Source organism: Molossus molossus, unplaced genomic scaffold, assembly GCF_014108415.1.
Source record: "Molossus molossus isolate mMolMol1 unplaced genomic scaffold, mMolMol1.p scaffold_m16_p_10, whole genome shotgun sequence".
Lineage (NCBI taxonomy): Eukaryota > Metazoa > Chordata > Mammalia > Chiroptera > Molossidae > Molossus > Molossus molossus.
In genome coordinates this window covers 75,546,676-75,566,873 of record NW_023425345.1, presented here as the reverse complement: position 1 = coordinate 75,566,873, position 20,198 = coordinate 75,546,676, and the positions used below count along the sequence as shown (strand labels likewise).

General features: G+C 37.4%; 1 protein-coding gene and 1 pseudogene across 1 annotated transcript; both read left to right on the top strand.

The window, feature by feature from the left end:
- The first annotated feature begins 3,123 nt into the window (after positions 1-3,123).
- LOC118623955 (olfactory receptor 6C2-like) lies at positions 3,124-4,059 on the top strand. Its single transcript, XM_036251805.1, has one exon. It carries the CDS (start codon positions 3,124-3,126, stop codon positions 4,057-4,059), a length of 936 nt encoding a protein of 311 aa, XP_036107698.1.
- Positions 4,060-16,671: 12,612 nt separating this feature from the next.
- LOC118623758 lies at positions 16,672-17,369 on the top strand (annotated as a pseudogene).
- The last annotated feature ends 2,829 nt before the right edge of the window (positions 17,370-20,198 follow it).

The following is a 20,198-nucleotide window of genomic DNA, read 5'->3' as shown; positions in this document are numbered from 1 at the left end:
GCACTTAAAATGATTAAAATGTAATATCTATCCAGAAATATATTACCTATATCATCAACCTCGCATCAAAAAAATAAGGAATATATTCATCTAATTGTGTAGCCATAATTTTTTTTATTAATTTGTTTTTGTTACAGATGTTTCTCTGTAGGTATAATTCTTAGACTCCCAAAAGAATGGCACATCGACTGAACTGCATCACCCCATTAGAGATCCCTCTCATTTCAAACATGACTTCTGAAAACGGTTTATCACATTTTACTGTGAATTGTTTCTTAAATCTTGTTTCATTATATTTTGTGATAACTTAGGGAAAAAATTCAACCATAGTGACAGAGCTGAGTAAGTTTGCTCAGTGAGATAATGCATGCGTTGCCTGAGAGATTAGAAAAGGGGGTGAAGAAAGACAGTAGATGGGCAGCAGAAATCTTTCTCCTCCATCTCAATTTGATGTAATATAATCATTGAATGTATCTCCAAGTCCCTTGCAGCGGTTCCCAAACTGTGGGTTACGACCCCAAAACCACCCTTAGGGGTGGCCTAAGACCATCAGGAAACACATATTTCCGATGGCAATTTATAACAGTAGCAAAATTACAGTTATGAAGTGGCAACAAAAATAATTTTATGGTTGGGGGTCACCACAACATGAGGAACTGTATTAAAGGGTCGCAGTATTAGGAAGGTTGAGAACCACTGCCTTAGTGTTAGGCAAACCATGAGCCTACTTTAGTTCTTCTTCCTTATGTCGGGTACTGTAACCCTGAGGCCCTAGCTGCGTTTTCTGCTAGATAATCAGACCTGACCCTGTCTCACATCAGTAGAGCAACACATTAGTTTGCACAATAAAGTGACTCCACATACAAATAAATTGGGGCCTCCACAGAGAACTTTCCATAATTCACTGTTGTAGGGAAATTCTAACCTAGAGACAGTAATTTTAAAATAAAAATATTTGAGTTCCTACTAATGTAATTGTCAATGCCTTAAAACAATGTGCATGTTTAAATTGAATAACCGATGGACATAGACAACAAAACTGGGGACGGGGTGGGAAGGGATAGGAAGGAGGGAGTCGGGGGGGGGAGAAATATCTGTAACAATAATAATAATAATAAACAATCTGTGAAAAAGCTTTTAACACAAACTCAGAATCAAAAACAGTCCATGTCCTCTGGGTTTAATGTCTTCCACAGAGATGCTCTCAGTGCAAAAATTGCATCAACAGAATTTTACTGGAAGATAGAGAGCAGAGAAAGCAGTTTATCTTTAGCTGCTATGAAGGGGATAAACAGAAGTAGAAATGTTGATCCTCTTTAAAAGCAAAAGAAAACAATTCAACAACAGATTCTAACATAAGAAAAAAATTTTGAAATTCAATAATCATTTCATCCAAATTCTACATTTTTAAGATTAAAAAAAAGTAAACCTTCTGGTTACATAATTAGCCTTAAGTTCCTTAGGCAGAGACAAAATTAAATTAAATTAAATTTATTGGAGTGACATTGGTTAATAAAATTATATAGGTTTTGAGTGTACAATTCTATGATAAATCATCTGTATATTACATTGTGTGCCCCGAGGTTAATATTACAGTGTTTTGAATTATAAGTCAAAACATAAGAAAAAAATAGCTTCATAGGTGTCTGGAAAACATACATAGATAAATTCATTTAGAAATATTTATTGGACAATTGACAACATACCTGGGGCTATGTTAGTTGTATGGTGAAAAAAGACACACATTTCATGATCATCACAAGTTAGTATTCCTTCTTATGGGTTAAAATAGTAGCAAGCATTGTTTTCCATGGGAACAGAGTGACAAGGATGAGAGATAACAGTTTCAGACTTGCAGGAAACTTTCCAGAAGTTTTAAAGATGAAGTTGAAAACCAATGAAAGAATAGAAGTTATTCAAGTAAGTTGAAGACAGAACAGATGTTCTGTGAGAAATGTTTACTAAATACCTGTAACATAAAATGTGCTTGATAAATTTAGTCTATTGTTGTTATTGAAAAGAACATACTAGGAGGAGGAAGGATAGAGAAGATCATAAGTTTTATTTGTGACATAATGGATTTGAAGACCATGTGTAATGTTCAAATAGATATGTCAGGTTGCATCTGAAAATCAGAAAGGATTATTATAAAATGAAGATATTTAGTAATAATCACCTGAAAGATAATATTTCAAAACATAGGAATTGATTAAAATATAGAAGAAGTATCAGTATGGTGAGAAGTGAAAAGAGATGAAGAAAACACTAACAGATAAAAGAGAGAAATATATCATCTTTAGTAATATCTTTGAAGTTTATCAGAGCACTTCATAGAAGTATAAATGTAGACTGTGTATAAGTATACTGTGCATTAGGATAGTTTATATTCTGCACCACCATGAACTATAAGTTATTCCTTAGGGACAGAAAAATTGTAGAAGGCAGTGTCAGGAGGAGAGCTGAAAATTATGTGTATATGATTGTGTGCATGCAGGCATGATAGGGTTTAGAGGTGTTTAGGAGAGAAACACACAAGTATGCAATAAACAAAAATAGAAAACAAAATTCCTTAATCATAGAGCTGGAACAGAGACTTAAAGTGACTACAGAAAGTGCATCTAGAACCCAAGTTGTCTGACACATTAACATTTTAAGGAACAAAGTGTCAAGCAAATACATCAAAGAGAATTCTTGAGAGTCAAGACATTTTACTCCTATTAAATGACAGACCCACAGGAGTGAAAAGTAGTCCTTTATGACGTATGCGTTTAAATTGTAAATTATTTAATATGTTATACTGATTTTAGATAGAGAAGAAGGGAGAGGGAGAGCAAGATAGAAACATCAATAAGAGACTAACATCTATCAGCTGCCGCCTGCATGCCCCCTGCTGGGGATCCATCCCACAACCCTGGCATGTGCCCTGATTAGGAATCAAACCAGTGACCTCTTGGTGCATGGGTCGATGCTCAACCACTGAGCCACACAGGCCTGGCCAAATTTAAAATATTTTTAAATAATGAATTTTTAAAACCTGAATATGATAGATTTCATACTTTTAAAATAATCTATAATAAATGTTTCAATGTTACATGCAGATTTAACAGAAGTCAAGAAGCAGCCATGAGAAATGGTACCGTAACAACATTCATTCTTCTGGGCCTGACAAATGACCTTCAGCTGCAGGTTCTGATATTTACCTTTTTCTCTCTCACCTACACGTTGAGCATAACTGGGAACCTGATTATCATCTCCCTCATCTTACTGGATTCTCACCTTAAAACAGCCATGTACTATTTCCTACAAAATTTCTCCTTCTTGGAGATCTCATTCACATCTGCTTGCATTCCCAGATACTTGTATAACATAGCAACAGGTGACAAGGTCATTACCTACAATGCCTGTGCCAGCCAAGTATTTTTTACTGACCTGTTTGGTGTAACTGAATTTTTCCTCCTAGCTGCCATGTCCTATGACCGGTATGTGGCCATCTGCAAACCCCTGCATTATGTGACCATCATGAGCAGCACAGTCTGCAGAAGACTTGTCTTTTGTTGTTGGGCATCTGGTCTATTCATTATAATCCCCCCACTTAGTCTAGGCCTAAATCTGGAATTTTGTGATTCTAATGTTATTGATCATTTTATCTGTGATGCATCTCCCCTCCTGAAAATTTCTTGTTCAAATACTTGGTTCATGGAGCAGACTGTTATAATTTGTGCTGTGCTGACCCTCCTTACTACACTTATATGCATAGTACTGTCCTACATTTATATCATCAAGACAATTTTTAGATTCCCTTCTGTTCAGCAAAGGAAAAAGGCCTTTTCCACCTGTTCTTCCCACATGATTGTGGTTTCCATCACCTATGGCAGCTGCATCTTCATCTATATGAAACCTTCAGCAAAGGAATCAGTGACTATTAATAAGGGTGTGACTGTGCTCACTACTTCCATTGCTCCAGTGCTAAACCCTTTCATTTACACCTTAAGAAACAAGCAAGTAAAACAAGCCTTCAATGACTCAATCAAAAGAATTGTAGTATTTTCCAAGAAATAAGAAAATGTGAAGCCAAATAAAACCATATATAACAAACTTACCAAATTCCATAGTCAGGTTAACTTATTCAAAACACAGTCAGTCATACTGATCTAGTGACATCATACTCACAAATCTCTTTTAAGATCCTTCTATAACACAGGCATATTAATAGCTTTTTACATTTAAATCCTGGTTTTACTTCCTAATTAGGAATACCAAAATAAAATAAAAGTGTATCTCCAAATTAGAAATACCTTAAGAGAAATGCATAGGTTAGTATATCTTTACATTTTCCAGGAAAAAAAATAAGTAACAGCTGCTATTGTTTCATCCAATCCCAAGTTTTCAAATGATGTATTCATTGATTCACTTAATAAATATTAGGTACTTTATTTGATACGAGTACTGTTTTAAGCACTAAAAATAGAACAGGGTCAACAAATCAGCAAAAATTTATTCCCATACACCCTCAGAGATAAACAAAACCAATTATATGTTAAATAAAGCAAAATGGCTAACTTGAACTCAAATAAATGTTTTTTCATAAAAGGGAATTATAAACCTCATAATGATGGGAAAACATACTAAATACTAAAATACTAAACTTAAAAATTTTAAGATGTGCATCATGTATCAAATTGCTAATAACCAAAACTTTTAAATGTTACATTTTTCTCAAAAAATACATAAAGTTAAAAGAAAGATGATTTAACAAATAGATGATAACTACTTTGAAGAATTTAAATATTTTTGTATTACAAAAACTCTGCCAGATGTAGACACATATACTGAAATACCAACACAGAATATCACTAAAATAGAACATTTTTCAAAAGGAATATGAAAAGCTATAATGAAGGTATTACACCTTTTATGATATGAAAAGTTACACATTGGAAAAACACAAACTCTTTACCACATTCTCTCCAAAAAAAAAATAGAAGCTCATACAAGTCATCATCTGAAAGTATTTTCCCATCCCACTACACTTGAGGCTCCAGAAACTTGAACCTACATTTTCCCTCTGCTTTCATGTCTAATCTTTTCCACACACTGTGTCTCTGTCAAAATATTTTCTTATTCTTTGTTGACTCACAGTTTTTTCTTGATTTTTTAAATTTAGAAGTCACTCAGGTTATTCACAAATTAAACATAAAACTACCATATTATCCAGCAATTCCACTTCTGGATATATATCCAAAAGAATTAAAATCAGGATATTAAAGAGACATTGGCACTCCCATGTTCATTGAAGCACTATTGACAACAACTAAGATGTAAAAACAACCTAAATATCTATCAACTGATTAATGGATATTAAAAATGTAGTATAGAGAAAGAGCAAAATACCGTTCATTTCTTTCTCCCTCTCTCTCCTCCTTCCTCTCTCTCTAAAAATCAATAAACATATCAAATGAGGATTAAAAAAATAAATTAATAAATAAAAATAAAAAGAAGGAAATTTTGCAACATGGAACAACATGGATGGACCTAAAAGACAATATGCTAGCCCTGGCCAGTTTGGCTCAGTGGTTATAGCATCAGCCCGCGGACCAGAGAGTCCCAGGTTTGGTTCCTCTAAGGGCATGTACCTCAGTTGCGGTTTGTCCCCAGCCCCGGTTGGGGTCAAGTGGGTGGCAGCCATTCCATGTCTCTCTCTCTCATCCATGTTTCTCTCTCTCTTCTGCTCTCTCTCCCTTCTGCACTATCTAAAGATAAATACAAAAATGTCCTCAGGTGAGGATACAAAAAAAAAAAAAAGACATTATGCTAAGTGAAAGAAGCCAGACACAAAAGGCAAGTACTTTATGATTCCATTTATATGAGGTTATCTAGAAAGTCAAATTTATAAAATTAAAGACTATGATTGTGGTTACCAGGAGCTGAGGGATGAGGAATTATTAATAAACAGAAATAGATTTCAGTTAGGATGAATAAGTATTCAAGATCTGCTTTACAACACTGTACCTTAGGTCAACAACAAGGTACAATTTTTAAGAGGAAAGATCTCATTTTAAGAGGAAATAAATGTTAAGTGTTCTTACCACAATCATTTTTTTAAACCACATATTTTTCAAATAAAAAAGAAACAAGCCCATAAAAGCCCATGAAATCTTAAGGGAATACCAAAATCTAGCTTGATGCTAAGTAATATTCCTACATTTGATTACCAACTCATCATTTAGCAATACCTATTGTTACTAGAAAGAACTATTCCTTTGATATTTCCCATTCTTATCACTTCCTTGGTCTATGTCTGTGATTCACTCTTGAAAATTAATGAAAATATCATTACAATATCTAGTATATATTTGATATAAACTGAATAAACTCAGAACAACACATTAGTTATAATTACAACATTAATACTGTTATCATGAATAATAAAGAATATCAGTTTGGAGAAAAAAATGTCATTACTTACTGGGAATATTTTCCTGCCAAATCTCACATGCCCCCTAAGCACAAAAGAATCACCACACGGTAACAACTACCTACATTTTCCCATTCAAAAATAAGTTTCCCCGATATTTTCTTTTTTCTGTCTATATCTTTTAGTAGATTGTTAATACTGAAGTCAGACAATTTATTAATATTGTTCCCTTGGGTATGAATAGTGCTTGGTCTTTCAAATATGTCGAAAGTATACCTTTCCTAACTGTAAAAACAACATTAAAAATAGTTGAGTCATTATAACAGAAAATGAAGCATTTGACAAAATTCATCATCCATTTGGATTTAAAAAACTCTCAACAAAGTAGGTATAGAGGGAACATAACCTCAACATATAAAGGCCATATATATAACAAGCCAACAGCTAACATCATACTCAATGATGAAAAGCTGAAAGCTTAATAGGTGAGGATGCCCACTTTTATTCAACATAGCACTGGAAATCCTAGCCAGAGCAATCAGGCAAAAAGAAATAAAAGGCACCCAAATCAGAAGTGGAGGAGTAAAACTGCCACTAGTTGTAAATGACATGATATCATAAACAGATAACCCTAAAGACTACCAAAAAACATTTAGAACAAACAAATTTAGTAAATTTGCAGGATTCAAAAGTCAATCTACAAAAATCTGTTGTGTTTTTATCCACTAATAATGAACTATCAGAAAAAGGAATTAAGAAATTTATCTCATTTACAATTACATCAAAAGGATAAAATACCTAGAATAAATTTAACCAAGTAGGTGAAAGACCTGTACACTAAAAACTGTAAGGCATTAATTAAAGAAATTGAAGAAGACACAAATAAATGGAAAGAAATCAAAACAATGTGGTATTGGCTTAAACACAGACATATGGATCAATGGAATAGAAATAAACTCTCACACATGTGCTCAAGTGATTTTTGACAAGGGTGCCAAAACCATGCAATTGGAATAGTCTTTTCAACAACTGGTACTGAAAAAACTGGATATACACATGCAAAAAACCCGAAGTGGAACCCTTATTTAACAGCATATACAAAAATTAACTCAAGCCTTGGCCAAGCGACTCGGTTGCAGCATCGTCCCATACATCAAAAGGTTGCAGGTTTGATTCCTGGTTAGGCCACATGTACAGGTTGCAAGTTCAATCCCCAGTCGGTGTGCATGCAGGAGGCAATCAATCAATGGTTTTCTCTCACGTCTCTGAGAGAGGAACATCAGTGTGAGATGTGAGAGAAAAACATTGATTGATTGCCTCCTGCATGCACACCGACTGGGGATTGAACTTGCAACCTGTACATGTGGCCTAACCAGGAATCAAACCTGCAACCTTTTGATGTATGGGACGATGCTGCAACCGAGTCGCTTGGCCAAGGCTTGAGTTAATCAATGTTTCTTTATGTAAAAAGCAATAAAAACATCCTTGGATGAGGATTTTAAAAAATTAACTCAAAATGGATCAAGGACCTAAATGTAACTTCTAAAACAAAAAATACATTCAGAAGATAACATAGCAGAAGTTCTTTAGGATTTGGCAATGATTTCTTGAATATGACATCAAAGGTACAAGTAACAGAACAAAAACATAGACAAATTGAACTTATAAAAATTTTAAAACTTTGTGCATCAAAAGACATTATCCAAAGAGTAAAAGGTGACTTGAAGAATGCGAGAAAATATTTGCAAATCATATATCTGTTAATGAATTAATATTTAGAATATATCGAGAACTTCTAAAAACAAATCTGATTCGAAAAAGGGTAAACAACTTGAATAAACATTTATCCAAAGAAGATATTTAAATGGATAAGTGCATGAAAAGATGCTCAACATCACTAGTCATCATGAAATGCAAAACTAAAATGAGACAGCACCTCACACCCATTAGCATGGCTACTATTAAAAACAAAAGCAGAAAACATCAAGTGTTAAAGAGGATATAAAGAAATTGCAACCCTGAGTCACTGTTGGTGGAAATGTAAAATGGTACAAAAAATTAAAAATAGAAATACCACATGATGCAACAATTCCACTTCAAAATATCTATCCAAAGGAAATAAAAATAGGATCTTGAAGAGACAATTGTGCACCCATGTTCACAGAAATATTATCCACAAGAGCTAAAATGAAGAAGCTACCCAGTGTCACTTGTTTATTTCTTTAATGACATATTTTGTGGATGAAAAATTTATAATTTTTATGTTCACTAATTTATAAAGTTATTTTTTCTTTTACGGTTAGCATTTTTTGTTTCTGTCCAGGAAATCTTGCTTACTTTGAAGTTATGAAGATTTTTCTCCTAGGCTTTCTCACAGATTCTAAGAAAAATAGGGGTTTTATAGTTCCAAGTCCTGGTGGCATTTGTTTCTGCATAACTAATTTCCATCTGGTATCATAGATTTCCAACACAAAGAACTTTTCAGCAGCTCTACTGAAATAATTTATCTCAGGTTTTTCTGTATAACAATGTTTTCTTTTGCCTTCATAACTGATGAACATTTTTGCTGACTAAAAAATTTTAGGTTAACAGTTTTTTGTTATTGCTTCTTTCAGCATTATAAGAATGTCATTTCATTGTCTTCACACTGGTGAGTTTTCTTTGCTTTTCAGTCCAGCTGTCTGGATCCTAGGAGATTTTTCTGTCTTGCTAGACTGCCTCATATTTGGAGCTTGGTTATCCTGCATTTTGTGTAGATTTGGAATGTTTTGGAAGATTTCTATCAGCTCTCTGCCCCATTCCTCATCCTTCTGTATTTGAAGGCCTGAAATGTATTCAGACTTGTATTAGGGACAATATTGGTTCCTTTGTCAAAGCTTTGATACACTACCTCACATACCTGGTGTGAACTTGTGGAAAAGAACTGTTAGTGTAAATTCACTCTGACTGGGAAACTCTGGAATTACAGTCTGGCACAAAAGCCCTTATGCAGACACTGTAAACCCATTAAAATTTTGGCTGATTTCTTTTTACTCCTACTTTTGGTAAATACCTCCACCTATATCCTCTCTGTCATATATAAGAATAGTGGACAGTCATTTCTCTCTTATGAAGAGTGTATTACTTATGTAGTTTTTTAAATTTAGATTTCTTTGGATCCTCAGACCTCTGAGGGGATTTTTTAAACTATGGTTTCATAACTAATCTGGTTTGTTTTGGTAGTAGGGGAGGGAGCAACAGAGTGTCTTTCCTAACAAGAGAGGCTCTTTCACTACTTGTCTTTAATACTACTCGATTCATTTGAAATAACTCTTAATTGTTCTTGAAAATTGACCCGTCCCGCAGGTCGAGCAACGAGGACTCTAGAGGGGAAGTGAGGATGAGGAGGGACAAGAGACACGAGAAATGGAGACAAGACAGGGCTCTGATCAAGTCTCGTTTATTCTGGGGAGATCCACAGTATATATAGGGCAAGCAGCAGAAAAACAAGAACATTTGTTGCCAAGCAATAAGTTTGTGGTAACCACCCCAAAGCAATTTCAGGTAAATATCCCGGGTAGAACAAAAGATAAACAGAGCATAACTAGCTGAGTAAATGGTTACTTAAAGGAATGCAGAAACATTGTATACAGAGGTATCCTGCCTTGGGGCAGGAGATGGCAGAGCAGATTTTAGCAAAATGGATGCCATGCAAAATGTCTCCCACAGGTCCCCCTTTTCTTTAATTTTTTTAAGGCCGAAATAATACCTTGAGGGGACTGTGCCTGTCTTAGGTCAGGAAACTTGCACACGGTGCCAACCGGTCCTTACCCGTCATTGGAAAGCAAGGCAGCATAAGGCCTTGTTCCTGTCTTAGGTGGTGGTTGGTGACGCGTGTGAGTTCCAGTTGCCCGTCTTTGGCTATCCAGCCCAGCGCACCAAGGTGACGAGGTTTTTGAGCTTATTGACTCACAGCTACAGTGAGCTTCTCTGTTGGCCATTTCAAGTCTATGATAGTGGTGGACCTGTATAGATTGCATCTTAATGGCATCTATCTGCTGCTTGATGAAAGCCATCACCTTATTGAAGAGGAAGGGTCCTAGTGACACAATCAGTAAAAGGCCAAGTAAGGGGCCCAACAGAGGGAGAAGATACACCCCATTTAGCCCGCTCCAAAGGGGGTTATTGAAAAGTTCTTTTAAGCAGCAGCATTCCTGCAAGGCAGTCGCATGGGGGGCCAAATAAGGCCCTCAGTAGCTCATCAGGGTTTGGAGGAGGCCCCAACCTCCTTCCACAAGCAGGCAAAGATGCAGTAGTATCCCTAGCAGTAAGATTTCAGCCTTCCGGTCCATTCCTGAAAAAGAAAAAACAGGAAAAGCCTCTCAGGGCAAATTTTCATCCCTGGAGTTATCTATATGGTTATCTGTTATTCCTTTAACTTGATCAATCTGTTTAACCAAACGCTCTGGTAGCCATCTGGCAGATTTCATTTTCTTAGAGTAAATGCATACAGAACCTCGGCCCCAGATGAGGACTGGGTCTGGACCATGCCAAGAGTTGGTTAGCGGATCTTTCCACAACACTGAGGCAAATTGTTTTTGGGTTTCTGTATGCCAAAAGCGATTAACAGCAGATTGCCCATCAGTATCCAAATTTAAAAAATTGAGGATAAATATGACATGACAGAGAATATTTCTGGGTGACCCCCTCGTGGGGTACCATTCCCCCTTTTTTATTTTATTAATGGTGATCTTTAAAGACAGATGTGCTCTCTCTACAATCCCTTGGCCCTGAGGGTATACCTGTTATGTGTTGAATATTGAGGCGTTTGCAAAATTGGGAGAAGGCTGAACTTGTATAGCCTGGACCATTATCGGTTTTCAATTGCTGTGGGCATCCCAGAACTGTCAATGTGGTTAGCATGTGACTGATCACATGTTTTGTGGCTTCGCCAGTTTGGAGGGAAGCATAAATGAATCCACTAAAGGTATCTATGATAACATGTACATATTTAAGATTTCCAAATTCAGAGATGTGAGTAACATCCATCTGCCATAATGCATTAAGAATTAGTCCCCTTGGGTTTACTCCAAGGTGGGGGACTGGCAAATGAGTGGCACATGAGGGGCAGTTTTTAACAATTTGCCTAGCTTGTTCCCTAGTAATCTGATGCATGAGGCGAAGCGTTTTAGCATTGAGATGATGTAATCGATGACTGTTCTGCGCTAGGGTGATTTTATCAGAGCTGTTATCAATGGTTGTAAACACTTGATTAGAATCCTGGAGGCGAGTAGCTATGTCAGCTTTTTGGTTTCCCTTAGCAAGAGGTCCTGACAGCCCAGAATGGGCGCGTAAGTGGCCTACGTAAAATGGGTGAACTCTTTTTGTAATTAGTTTCTGTAACTGCCTAAACAAATTTCCTGCATTGGATATGTTTTTTATCTGCCCAGCTGTTTCTAATAGAAGTATAGAATGTACGATGTATGCACTATCTGTGTAAATATTGAGAGATTGATCTGGGAAGGCAGAAAAAACAGCAACAATGGCTTGCAGTTCCGTTAGTTGAGCAGATGTGCTGCTGGTCATAAATGACACTGTTTGGTCTAGATAAGTGTAAGCAGCTCTACCCGTCGAGGACCCATCAGTAAATACTAGTAAGGCATTTCTCAGAGGCTTAGATGCTGTGAGTATAGGAAAGGTAAACTCATGTTTGTTGGCAAAATCAATAAGTTTGTCTGGTGGATAATGATTGTCTAGAATCCCCGCATAAGAGGCTAGGGAAATGGGCCAAAATTCAGTATTTTGCATGAGCCAGCTAATTTGGTCCACGGTATAGGGTTGTATAATAATATCTGGCTCCTTACCAAAATAACATTTCCCTTGTTTCCTGCCCATCATAATGAGATTGGATACTGCCTGATAATATGGCTCAATGACCTTTTTAGGTGTGGCAGGCAAGTGAATCCACATTAAGGGCGCTGTCTGCCAGAAAACAGCGATAGGGGAGAGAGCAGTCTTACAAATAATAAACTTTAAAGGTTTAGTGTAATCCATAAAGGTGGTTGCTTGAGAATGGATAGCCTGTTCAACTTTGCGTATAGCCTGTTTTCCTTCTAACGTGAGTTCACGGGGAGAAGTAGGGTTGGCATCTCCCTGCAATATATCATACAGGGGTTTAAGTTCTCCTTTACTGATTTTTAAATAGGGCATAAGCCAATTAATGTCCCCTAGCAATTTTTGGAAATCATTTAGGGTTTTAAGCTTGTCTAATTTTAGTTCTAATTTTTGACAGGAAATTAGGGACCCTCGCATTTGAAAACCAAGATATGTATAAGGGTCTGCGAGTTGGACCTTGTCAGGGGCTATTTCCAGGCCTTTGTCTCTTAAGGCAATGCACATCATCTCATAGCATTTCAAAACCTCGCTCCCCTCTTTTCCGGCTATGAGGATATCATCCATGTAATGTATAATGTACGTATTTGGCCAATTGTCTCTAACTGATTGTAAGGCTGAAGCCACAAAGGATTGGCATAGGGTAGGGCTATTAGCCATTCCCTGTGGTAGAACACGCCCTTGGAATCTTTTCATAGGCGCTTTAAAATTTATAGCTAGTAAGCTGAATGCAAATCGCCTCTGATCATCTGGATGCAGAGGAATTGTGAAAAAACAATCCTTTAGATCAACAATGACTTTGAAATATGAAATAACCCAAAGGTATGGCAACAGGTGAGGGAAGTCCTGGCTGTAAGGCTCCCATTAGTGCCATAGTCTTATTTACAGCTCTTAAGTCTTGCAATAGCCGCCATTTACCAGATTTCTTTTTAATGACAAAAATAGGAGTATTCCAAGGGGAGTTACTAGGGACAATGTGGCCAGCATCAAGCTGCTCCTGTACCAGCTGTTGTGCAGCCATCAGTTTTTCTGCTGTTAGAGGCCATTGATCAACCCACACCGGCTCCTCAGATAGCCATGTGATCTTTTCTGCATGGGTCACAGGAGTGTCAATGGCCCCTATGGAAAATGGCCTAATCCTGCCCTATCAATCTTTGGGGAGGGCTCTATGGGTTCTGTTATACCCATATTATTTTTTCCCAGCCCTTGGCCTGGTAGATATCCGGTTTTCAACATATGGGTAGTAATAACAGCATTCGGGCTTCCCATTATTAATCCCAATTGGGATAAGAGGTCTCTACCCCAAAGATTTATAGGCAATCCAGCTATAACATATGGTTGTATGGTGCCCTGGTTACCTTCCTGATCTTTCCAAGTTAATAGCTTTGAACTTCTCTCTGGGTTTTGACTTTGCCCTATTCCTTTTAAGTGGGTCAAAGTTGTGTCTAGGGGCCAGGCTGTAGGCCAGTCTTCCTTTTTAATTATTGTGACATCAGCCCCTGTATCTATAAGCCCTGAAAATTTCTTACCGTCTAACCAGAGAGACATAATGGGTTTTTGTGCTGATATGACCTCTGCCCAGTAAACGTCTGATGACCCAAAGCCTTGATCACCTCTTTGTCCTGATACTGCCCTATTTGTGGTGGGCATCAAAGGCAGGAGCAGCAATTGAGCGAATCTTTGTCCTGTGATGACAGTATTAATATTTTTGGGGTATGACACCATAACCTTAATTTCTCCAGAGTAGTCATTGTCTATGACTCCTGGAAGGACTTGTAGTCCATTCATTGTTGAACTGCTACGTCCTATTATTAGTCCACATGTGTTTTCAGGCAGAGGGCCAAAAATTCCAGTAGGGAGGGCCTGAACTCCCATTTCAGGGGTTAATACTGTATAGGTGGTGGAACTGAGGTCCAATCCTGCGCTTCCTGTGGTGGCTCTGAGGAGGTTTGAAATGGATTGTTGTTTGCTGGAACAAAACTGACTGCCCCAAAGATTTGTTTGGGTTTGGGGGCCTGGGGCTGGCCCCTGTACCCGTTTCCCCGCATCGGGGGTAGTTCATTACCCTGAACATCCTTTTTAGACCTACATTCATTAGCCCAATGTTTCCCCCTTTTACATCTAGGGCAAACTCCTAGAGTCTGAGTTTTTGAGTTATTAGTGGGATTTCCTTTACAATTCCTTGCGAAATGCCCAGTTTCCCCACAGTTAAAACATTTACTCTTGTTTTGTTGGGATAAGAATTGTCTAACTGTATACCCTTGCAAGGCGGCAGCCATGGCAAGGCCCTGTTGATAGGTAGTACCAATATCAGAGCATAGGCGAATATAACCAGTTAAATCAGTCTTTTTCTTATAAGGTCTAATAGCGGCTTGACAGGCAGCATTAGCGTTTTCAAAAGCCAATTGTTTAACAAAATCCGTGCCCGCGTCTGCATTACCGAAAATTCTGCCTGCTGCAGTAATTAAACGGTGAACAAAATCTGCAAAAGGCTCATCAGGTCCTTGTTTAATGTTAGTAAGGGAGGAGCTCATGTCACCCTTGGTGGGCAGTTTCCTCCATGCCCTAGTGCCTGCAGCCTGAACTTGGGCAAAAAGACCTGCATCATATTGCATTTGGGCATCACTATTGGCATAATTTCCTTCTCCTATTAGCATGTCAAAATTCCATCCATTACCAGCCTGCACATTGCGTTTAGCAATGTCCCTGCAGTTCTCTACATATTCTGATTTCCATAGGAGATAGTCTCCTCCAGCAAGTGTCGCTCGGGCTAATGTTTGCCAATCCCCAGGCGTAAGTAAGCCAATTCTCAGTTACTGATTCTAAAATTGCCGTAGTATATGGGGCTGTGGCTCCCTATTGTGCTACAGCGGTCTTTAACGCCTTTATTAATTTAAAATCAAACCCACTATGGTGACGCCAAGACTGTCCTTGCGCGTCCACTGTTTCTGTTTCTGGAAAAGCCTCTATATCATCTAGCTCTGGTGTAAGTTGCAAGCGGGGAGGGATCTTTGGGACAGCTTCCCTCATGGGTGGCTTTTGATTACCGAGGACTTCTGATCTTACTCCACTCTCCTTTTTAGATTTTCCTACTTTTAGTCCTTCTAATTGGGCTATGAGATCTTGGTGCTCCTTTTCCAGTTTTATTTGTTCTTTGAGGTGTTCAATTTTATCTCTAAGTTCTTTTCTAGGGTCAAGGACTGGACAGGCCAGCGGGGGAGCACTGGGATTATTATTATAAGGTGGGGGGCATTGAGAAACAAGCGGCCAATCAGATCTGGCAGCTTCATCCACCAATTCATCCCAATTAACCTCCCCTCCGTCAGGAACAGTCTCCAAATATTCTGATAGGTCGGGATAAATAGAGCTTTTAGGCATAATTTTATTCCGAGTGGGCTCAGTTTCTTCTTCTTCATTATCACTATCGAATGACATGAAGTCCTCACATTCTTTACTTTCATTTTCATTCCCTTTTTTTTCTTTCTGTAATATACCCTCGCCATATTCTACTACATTGGCAACGAGAGGATCAGAATGTCTCTGAGATAAAATCTCATCTATTAAATGCCAATAAGAAAAAGCAGTTACCGGGACCTTCTCGGGTCCATAAGTCTTATAGTAATCTCTAAGAGCATCACCAACTATTTTCCATCGTTTTTGATCTATAATTCCTTCTGTACCAAACCAAGGACAAACTTCTTTAATATAATCAAAATACTGACACAAATGCTTAATTTTCACCTTTACTCCTCGTGCCTTTATAGCCTTTCCTAGTCCTTCAACGAACATCTTATCTTGGCTCAATGCTTGACCCATAATCGCCGTTCACTTACCCGAGGGGTGCATACCCGAGGGGTGCAGACGCAGCAGGTTCCCACTGTCGTTCCCTCTTTTCTTTTCCTTTCTGCCGGCCACTTGAACGGCGTCCTTCACTGGATCCCCCGTGCTGGAGCCCCACGTTGGGCGCCACTTGACCCGTCCCGCAGGTCGAGCAACGAGGACTCTAGAGGGGGAGTGAGGATGAGGAGGGACAAGAGACACGAGAAATGGAGACAAGACAGGGCTCTGATCAAGTCTCGTTTATTCTGGGGAGATCCACAGTATATATAGGGCAAGAAGCAGAAAAACAAGAACATTTGTTGCCAAGCAATAAGTTTGTGGTAACCACCCTGAAGCAATTTCAGGTAAATATCATGTAAATATCCCGGGTGGAACAAAAGATAAACAGAGCATAACTGGCTGAGTAAATGGTTACTTAAAGGAATGCAGAAACATTGTATACAGAGGTATCCTGCCTTGGGGCAGGAGATGGCAGAGCAGATTTTAGCAAAATGGATGCCATGCAAAATGTCTCCCACAGAAAATAATAAAGAAAGTAGACGTCAATGATGGAAAACAAGACAATAACAACCTTCATTCTCCTTGGACTGAGAAATGACCCTCAACTTCAAGTTCTAATTTGTATGTTTCTATTTCTCACGTACATATTGAGTATAACTGGAAACCTGGCCATCATATCTCTCACTTTAGTGGACTCTCATCTTAAAACACCCATGTATTTTTCCTACAGAATTTTGCCTTGTTAGAAATTGCATTTACACCTGCTTGTATCCCTAGATATTTGTACAACATAGAAACAGGAAACAGGGCAATTACATATAATATTTGTGTTATTCAAGTGTTTTTATTGATGCATTTGGAGTAATGGAATTTTTTCTGTTAGCATTATGTCTTATAATTGCTATATGGCCATCTGCAAACCACTGCATTATGTCACCATCATGAACAACACAGGCTATGGAAGGCTTATTCTCTGCTGCTGGACAGCTGGTGTATTGATCATACTCCTACCACTTATAATGATAGTAAATCTAGAATTCTGTGACTCTAATGTAATTATTTTTTCTGTGATTCATCTCCTATCTTGAACATTTCATGCTTAGACACATGGTTTTTAGAGCAGATGGTGATAGCCTGTGCTGTACTGGCCTTCATCACAACCCTTCTGTGTTTTGTTTTGTCCTATATATACACTATCAAGACCATTCTAAAATTCCCATGTTATCAAATATTTTATATCTAGGTTTTAGATAAATAAATACTTTAACTGTCTGGAAAGTGAATATAGTTTAATCCTAGATAGTCTCAGTCATCATGAAGAACATTGAAAAATACTTAATCTTTGTTCTTTCTGACAATCCTGGGAGTTTAATGTTTTTATATCTTTTAATGCAAATATATATTAAATTCAAAGACATAAATGCTATCTTTATATTCTACATATAATAGTCTGTACTAGATTGATTCTAGGGAAAAAAGCTAGTGAGGTAGTCTAATTCCTGCTTAAGATTTCAAAAACAGCCTGGCTGGTGTGGCTCAGTGGATTGAGTGTTGTCCCATGGACTGAGATGTCCCAGTTCAATTCCCAGTCAAGGCACATACCCAGGTTTCAGGCTCAATCCCTAATAGAGGGTGTGCAGGACGCAGCTAATAGATGTTTCTCTCTCACATCGATGTTTCTATTTCTGTCTTTTTTTCTCTCTAAAAACTCAATAAAAACATTTTTTGAATTCAAAACAGTTTAGAATCCCTGAGTTTAAAAGCCTACCACCATCCATAACAACATGTCATTTTTTGGTTCAAGAATTACTGATAATGTAACTTATAGACCCATCTAATTAAAGGCAAAGGGCAAAGACTTTGGAAAGCTTCAGAAGACAACCTTGGCTGATTTTTAGTCTGTATCTCTATCACTACTTTTTTAAGTTACTCATCATTAAGAAGGAATCTGATGAATTAATGATGGATCTTTCTGTCCTCAGTGCTGTCAATATCTAGTATCATATAGCCTGACACAAATATTGTCTGACAAACTACAACTTACCATAATGGACATTTTTGTGAATCTAGTCAAAGCTATAATTTTATAATATGTATAAAAGAAATAAATGAAATTTTACTTACTTGATGTATCTGAAAATATTAAGAAACAGAATCAAAAGTGAGATCAGGATGTATATAGTGGCTTTAATAATAGTAAATGTCACCCTGGCCGGTTTGGTTCAGCGGTTAGAGCATCGGCCTGCGGTCTGGAGAGACCTGGGTTCGGTTCCCGCTAAGGGCATGTACCTCGGTTGCAGTTTGTCCCCGGCCCTGGTTGGTCATGCAGGTGGCAGCCACTCGATGTGTCCCTTTCACGTCGATGTTTCTCTCTCTCTCTCTCTGTTCCTCTCTCTCCCTCCCACTCTATCTGTAAAACAAATGGAAAAATGTCCTCGAGTGAGGATAAAAAAATAAATAAATAATAGTAAATGTTGAAAAATAAAATTCTTTCATCGTAAGATCAAGAACAAGACAATGATGCTCTCATTCAAAGTATCTCTTTAACATTATATTGAAGGTTCTTGCTCATGAAATAAGAAAAGGAAAGAAATTGCGTAGCATAATACTCTCCAGGTCCTTCCATGCCATCTCAAAAGATAACAGATCTTTCTTTCTTACAGCTGCATAGTATTCCATTGTGTACAAGTACCACAGCTTTTTAATCCATTCATCTACTGATGGACGCTTGGGTTGTTCCCAGATCTTAGCTATTGTAAATAGTGCTGCTATGAACATAGGGGTACATATACTCTTTCTGACTGGTGTTTCAGGTTTCTTAGGGTATATTTCTAGAAGTGGGATCACTGGGTCAAATGGGTCAAGTACTGGGTCAAGCAGAGAAAGACAAATATCACATGATCTCACTTATTTGTGGAATATAATGAACTAAACAAACTGCTGAACAAAATTAACACAGAAACATAAAGGTGGGGTACAAACTGACAAGCCTCAGAGGAGGGGGTTTGGGGGGAAGAGATAAACCACAGGACTTACATGCATGTATGCATGAGCAATGAACATAGACAACAAAGCTAGGGATGGGGTGGAGGGGAAGGGGAGGAGGGTGTCAATGGGAGAAAAACGAGAAACATCTGTAACAAAAATAAAGTAATATATAAATTTTTTAAAAAGACAAGGAAATAAATCAAGCATTAAGAATGGACAAGAAGAAAGGAATCCCTCTTTATTTGCAGATCACATGGTTGTCTATGTAGAAATTCAGTGGGATCTCTTTAACAACTACTAGAACTAATAAGTGAATTTAACAAGTCTCAGAATACAAGATCAATATACAATAATCACTTTTATTTCTATGTACTGGCAAAAAAAAAATTTAAATGAAGTTATAAAATAATACCATAGACAATTGCTTTAAAAATATAAAAAACTTAGGAATAAATATGACAAAATATATGCAAGATCTGCACACAGATCTACAAAACATGGATGAGAGAAATTTTAAAAGATTTAAATGGAGAAATATACCTTGTTCACAGATTGCAAGAGTCAATGTTGTTAAGATGTCAACTTTCCTCAAATTTTTCTATAGATTCATTATACTTCCTATCAAAATCTCAGCAGATATAGCAGTAAACATTGGCAAGCTGATTCTAAAATTCAGATATAGATACAAAGGTGTAGAATAGCTAAAATGGCTTTAAGAGAGAACAATATTGGAGGACAAAAACTCTTTAAATTCAAGACTTACAATGCAAAAAAAAAAAAAAAAAAAATGAAACTAGACCACCAACTTACACTATACACAACAATAAACTTAAAATGGATAAAAGATTTAAATGTAAGACACGAAACCATAAAAATCCTAGAAGAAAACACAGGCGGTAACACCTCAGACATTTTTATAGCAATACTTTGCTGATATGCCTCCTGGGGCAAGGGAAACAAAGGAAAAATAAACAACTGGGACTACATCAAACTAAAAAGCTTCTGCACAGCAAAAGAAACCATCAACAAAATGAAAAGGGAATCCACTATATGGAAGAACATTTCACCAGCAATACATCTGATA

Bases quoted from the DNA above. Each gene is read 5' to 3' on its own strand.
- LOC118623955 (XM_036251805.1), top strand. From the start codon at position 3,124: ATGAGAAATGGTACCGTAACAACATTCATTCTTCTGGGCCTGACAAAT.